This window comes from Phodopus roborovskii, unplaced genomic scaffold (genome assembly GCF_943737965.1).
Source record: "Phodopus roborovskii unplaced genomic scaffold, PHOROB, whole genome shotgun sequence".
Taxonomy (NCBI): Eukaryota; Metazoa; Chordata; class Mammalia; order Rodentia; family Cricetidae; genus Phodopus; species Phodopus roborovskii.
In genome coordinates, this window is record NW_026126416.1 from 22091538 (window position 1) to 22097710 (window position 6173).

Sequence of the window (6173 nt, forward strand, 5' to 3'; positions counted from 1 at the left end):
AGTGTTTAACTGCCTCTAGTGTTCTTATAAGATAACTGGTCACAAGGCTAACTGCCAGTTCTGCTTCTGTATGAAAATGCTTGCTTGCTCAAGCTAACTGAGGCATCTGCAAGACATCTGGTACAATAGTTAAGCTCTGCCTGCACGTAGGCAGGATGAGTGCTAACTCGACCCCAAAACTGTAACCCTGTGGTTTTTGCCTTTATAAACCCAGACTAGCAATAGCTGGGGACACACTTTGAGAATCTTGAGTCTCAGGTGTGGTCCTGGCCAGTAGCTAATAAAGCCTCTCTTGAAATTCATCCATTATCAGTTTGGCGAGTCTCTGAACGACCCCAGACCCATAGCATCTGGAGGTCCCACTGAGCTCCAGGTGTTTAGCCTGGTTCACCCTTTTTTGGCCAACCTTCAACCCTGGGGCTTCTGCTGTACGGACACCGAGAGTTTGCACAGGTCCAGCATTGGAGGGAGTCAACAGACCTCAACACCCAGATCTCACCGAGGAGCCTTGAGAACTTGAGGGTCTCTGTTGGACTGGGAGCTGAGAAATTTGGTTAAGCCCAGCATTTGGAGAGGGCCACGGACAGGTTCTCAACATCTGGATTGTGGAAAAAAGGCATCTGAAGCCCTCCCAGAGGTAAACTTGTGTTTGTAGCATGCAAACTTGTTTGGTTCTGGAGGTAGTGGAAGGCTTCCCAGAAGCAGGAGTTGGGCACTGAGTTGGAGAACACTGTCTGTTTTATGTTGTATGGGTTGCTTTTTTGGGTAATTTCTCATTCTTGATAAAATTGAAAAGATGGGGCAGTAAAAACTTCTACCCAGAAACCCCCCTAGATCTGATGAAGTCTCATTTTAAGGACTTCCAGAGAAAGCCAAGGGGTCCAGAGAAAAAGGCTCTATAGAAAAACTAACTGCGTTTTGCTCCCTTGATTGGTCTTCATTTCAGGGGGACTGGCTAGGTGAAGGCTCCTTCAAATTTTCTCTTATTTACAGAGTGCGACATGTGGTCTTTAGTAAACCAGGACACCCAGCCAGCTCCCCTACATTCTTGCCTTCAGGTTCCTAGTAAAGGAATCTCCATCCTGGTTGAGGAAGTACCAGTCAAATCCTTCTCCTAATGCCACTATTTTTGTTTCAGAAGAAATCAATAAGACCAAGAGGCAAATTTCAGCCTCCGGCCCCACTGGCCCCACAAGAAGACAATGTGCCCCCACTCTATGTCCCCGGGCCATTAGCCAGGGAGGGGAATCTGTGGTCAGTTCTACTCACACCTGGAGTGTGTCCTCTTACCAACCCATCTCCCTATTATTCGCTGTCTCTGACTTTGACCTCCAGTCCCCCTCTGACTTTCTCTCAGGCCCCTCATCTCTGCCTACTCTCACTGAGGTTGTGATAGGGTTCCCATTTTCAGGACACATCCTGTGGCTCCCTGACACATGCCCCCCATCTCTACCTCTAGCTATCCTCCTCTTCAGAGAAACCCTGATGTGGGGAGCCATGCAAAATGAGGAAGACAGGAGGGGCCATCAGTCAGTTGCAGTCTGTGCTCTCTTCTCTACTAGTGATCTGCATTATTGGAATGTTTAAAATCTCTTTTTTCTCAGAAAAAAAAGAAAAGCAAACAAACAAAAAAACCAAAGCTTAATCTCTTCGCTAGAAATGGTGTTTCACACACACCAACAGACTGACTTGGGTAGACTGTCAGTAGCTACTTCAAACCCTCTTCACCACAAAGGAGAGGGATTCAGATGAGATGAAAAGGTCAAAAGCAAGTCTTGGGAAATGATGGATGGGAGATCGATTACTGATTTGGTGACAGCTGATTAAGCTTTTCTTTCTTGACAACCAGATTGGGATCTGAATTCCCACAAAGATAGGGAGTTTCTTCACCTCTTTCTCTAGACTCCACTGGGGGTGCAGCTAAGTGCCCCACAAATTTGTCTAAGGTAGATCAGATAACTCAGGGTTCAGATGATTTGCCGTCTGCTTCTCTGAAGTACCTCCTAGAAGTTTATCAATTGACCAGGAGGCCCCAGAAAACCAGAGGGTTTTCAATAAAGCTTTTGTTTCTCAACTGGCACCAGACCTTAGGAGAAAGATTCAGAAAATAGAGGGCTTAGAAGGAAAGATATTGTCAGAGCTAGCTGAGATTGCCTCCAGGGAAAGCAATAGGGACACCCTGGAGGACAGGTAGGCTAAGAAAGTGGCTAAGATTATGGTGGCCGTTACTAGGGAACAGGGCACCCAGGATTTATGAAAAAAGGACAAAAGCCAAGGAAAGTGGATGCTGGGAGAGCTTCCCAGCATTGGAAAGACAGTGCCCCAAAAGGAATGAATGCTCTTACTGCAAAGAAACCAATCACTGGGGAAACGAATGTCCAAACTGAAAGCAAAGCTCTGCATTTATGCTCCAACTAGATAGACTGAGAGTTCAGCCACCCCTCCCCAGAGTTCAGGATTACTCTGAAAGTGTATGCTGGGGGATTCCAATCAATTTCCTTGTGGCTATGGGAGCCACTACTTGGTTTCCAAGCAGGCAAGCGGGCCAATAAGTAAGAAACCAACTGTGATACAAGGAGCTACCTGTTCTCAGACCACCAAAGAACTGTGGGCCTGGGAAAGGGGGCTGTGACCCACTCTTTCCTAGCCATGCCTGAGTGTTTGTGCCCTCTGTTGGGATGTGACCTGCTCCACAAACTAAGGGCAGAAATACATTTTGAAAAGGATGAGATAATACCTAGGTTTGGACTGCTGTTGTTCATAGGTCAGATAATGGATTTACCTTTACATTTATGGTTACTGAGAGCATTTCTGCTGTCCTAGGATCAATTGGAAATTACATTGTGTGCACCATCTATAAAGTTCAGGACAACTAGAGGAGAACAAATCAGAACTTGACTTAACTTTGGAGACTGGTGAAATATTGGTGAAGTTCCTTCCCTTTGCCCTTCTTAGGGCTCAGTGTACTCTTGTGTAAAAGATTTAACTCCATTTGAAGTTCTCTTTGGGAGGCCCTTCCTGACATGGAACTGGCAACCAAAATTACTAACCATCAACTGCTTCAATCAGTACAGGCTCTGCAGCTGACTCGGAACACTGTGGCTTCCTCGTCTAAGGCAGCTTTCCAAAGCTACCACCTCATCTACACCCCTTCCAGCCAGGAAATAAGGTGTGGATCAAGCGACACTGAGCTGAGGCACTGGGACCCCACTGGGATCGTACCTCCTCATCCTGATCACTTCCACTGCTGTCAAGGTAGATAACGTTCAGCACCCACACCTGGAAACATTATTCTCAGGTCAAGTGTACCACTGGGAACGACGACCTAGCTAAAGAAAAGTGGACTGTCATCAAGGCCTGTGAAGATCCACTAAAGATAACAGTGACATGGGTTTTTACTTAATGATATTGTTTTGTCTGGGTACATTCCCTTCTGCTCTTTCCTGGAACCCAAATTGGAAACGCCCACCTCCAAAGGCTCCTATACCAACCAAACCAACCCCCAGGGCATGGAAGTTCCATGTAATTGCCTTAGAAAATCTCAACAAGACCATAGCATCCACCTTCTGTCCCATCACAGGATGTGCAAATACTATAAGCCTTACTTTTGATATAAGGGACACCTGTCAAGGGAAATGCATAAATGACTTTTACAATGCTATGTCCTCTCCTATATATGTCTGTTTTGTATATGAGCAAACTCGCTCAGACTGTCAGGACCCAAATTATGGAGGATGTCCACACTGGGGCTGCAAATATCATAGTACTTGGCCCAGATGGGGAGGAGAAAATCCATCCAGGCTCAACTCAGTTGATTGGCATACTAAGGTCACCTACTCAATCCCTGACCCTTGGAATGATAGATGGAGAACAGGGGTCGTGGGTTTTGTCTATAGACATAATGAGAAGGATACAGCCTATGATGGGAAGACTAAGATACTCATCTTTAGAGCTTTAGCCAAGTTCAAACCTCAAAATTCCTTAATTTGAATGCTATAACCAAACCAGCTACTATATCTGCCCTGGCCCTGCTGATGGGGCTCACCAACTGACACCACTTTATACCCCCGCTTCCCACTAACCCTACTCCTCTAGCCTCCTTTGAACCCCTACTGACCATGTTAATACCATATATTTGTTCATGAATGTTACTAACCCAAATGTTATACTGGATTGCTGGTTCTGTATCCTTCAAAATCCCCCACACTCCCTTTGCCAACTGTCAATGGGGGTCTTCCCACTTGACCATCAAATTTCTTTTTTATAAATTTATTTTTATGTATATGAGCACTTTATCTGCATGTACATCATTATGCCAGAAGAGAGTATAAGATCCCACTATAGATGGTTGTGAGCTACCATCTATATGTGGTTGCTGGGAATTAAACTCAAGACTCTGGAAGAGAAGCCATCTCTCTTAACCACTGAACCATCTCTCCAGCCCAGGACATCAGATATCTTAACCCAGAATTCAAGGTGAGGGGACCCGTTTTTCTTCAAAGAGCTGTAATATATCCAAATACCCCTTTAAGAATAAACACAGATTTACTGTAAATATTTCTCAGCTTCTGGCATCACACTGGCAGGTGCTCATTCCTTCCTTCATCACCCAGCACAAACAGTTTGGCCTTTCTGTACTGATGGAGTACACCCATGCATGCTTGCCTGTCTGGTATACACATCAAGCCCTGAAATTCAGTTTCCCTGAATGTATATTTAGGATGGTCCATCTGGGAGAGAGTATTTATGTTCACAGACTCTTCCAGTCTCCCAGGGCAGGAAACAAACAAACAAACAAACAGCAACAATGTGCAATCTCCCTCCCCACACCTCACAATAAGCTTAGGTTTAGCCTTAACAGATGCTGCTCCTGGTGCCATAGGAACAGCAATGAATGACATTAACTTAAAAAAAAAACACAGATGTCAAATAACCCAAGATCTATCCATCTTAGAAAAAAAATCTATTGCCAAGCTAGAAAAACAGGTGGCTTCATTAGCTGAGGTGGGTCTACAGCATGCACTTGCTCTGTGCAGAGTGAGGAGGTTATATGTCTGATTTTAGGGAAGAATTGTTGTTACTATGCAAACCATCCGGGAACCTTTAGAGATAATTTGGTTGTGCTCCAGAAAAACCTCACAGAAAGGGAGAAGGCCCTAAATGGTTCCCGTTCTCATGCTCTGGTTTCTCTGCTGGCAGTGGTCATAGGGCTGTCAGCCCTCCTGCTCTTGCTGATTATGTTTGACCCCTGCAACATCAATGCCTTTACCAGATACATAAATTCACACTTGGGTGCTACTGTACTAATGGGTATTAGATCCCAATATGAATTTGACCCAAGACACACCCCCAAGGGAGAATGTGATGATTAACATTGTGTTTAAAATTCAGAAACTGCTGTGCAATTGCTCTAGCTTGTAAGCTTTTTGCAAACCATAGCCTGTCAGCTAACTTGCCCAGGATGGATGGCTTCTTGGAATACTTGGGCTAGTCTGAAAACTGCCTAGTCTTATGAAAGTGTTTAACTGCCTCTAGTGTTCTTATAAGATAACGGGTCACAAGGCTAACTGCCAGTTCTGCTTCTGTATGAAAATGCTTGCTTGCTCAAGCTAACTGAGGCATCTGCAAGACATCTGGTACAATAGTTAAGTTCTGCCTGCACGTAGGCAGGATGAGTGCTAACTCGACCCCAAAACTGTAACCCTGTGGTTTTTGCCTTTATAAACCCCAGACTAACAAAGCTGGGGACACACTTTGAGAATCTTGAGTCTCAGGTGTGGTCCTGGCCAGTAGCTAATAAAGCCTCTCTTAAAATTCATTCATTATGGACTGGTAAATTTCTGAACAGCCCCAGACCTGTAATAGCAGCAGCCGCAGCCACCACCACAGCAGCCTCAGTGGATCTCCTGGGAGCTTGTTAAAAGGCTCAGCTCCCATGGTCATAGTGAACTATCAAGGGGTTCAGAGGGTGACTATGAACATATGTTCACTCTCATCAACTTCACATCTTTAGGCATCTGCTGGCCACCCCCTTCTGCTTCTCAAGGGCGAGGGGCTGGCATCTTGGTAACCAGACCTATTCTTCCCATGTCTCTCTACTGAGAAGGTGAGTTAGACACTGCAAGGCTGATCTATCAGTGCGTGCCTTGGCCTCACCACAGTCACCTGAATTG

At 45.3% G+C, this 6173-nt stretch overlaps 1 protein-coding gene across 1 annotated transcript; it reads left to right on the forward strand.

Annotated features, from left to right (window-relative positions):
- Positions 1–521: 521 nt before the first annotated feature.
- Positions 522–4022, forward strand: LOC127221414 (putative endogenous retrovirus group FC1 Env polyprotein). Its single transcript, XM_051183340.1, has 2 exons — positions 522–637; positions 3070–4022. The coding sequence occupies exon 2, from the start codon at positions 3388–3390 to the stop codon at positions 3988–3990; it is 603 nt and encodes a 200-aa protein (XP_051039297.1). The 5' UTR covers positions 522–637; positions 3070–3387; the 3' UTR covers positions 3991–4022.
- Positions 4023–6173: the final 2151 nt, after the last annotated feature.

Excerpts from the sequence above, each read along its gene's own strand:
- LOC127221414 (XM_051183340.1), top strand. The coding sequence starts at position 3,388 with ATGGGTTTTTACTTAATGATATTGTTTTGTCTGGGTACATTCCCTTCT.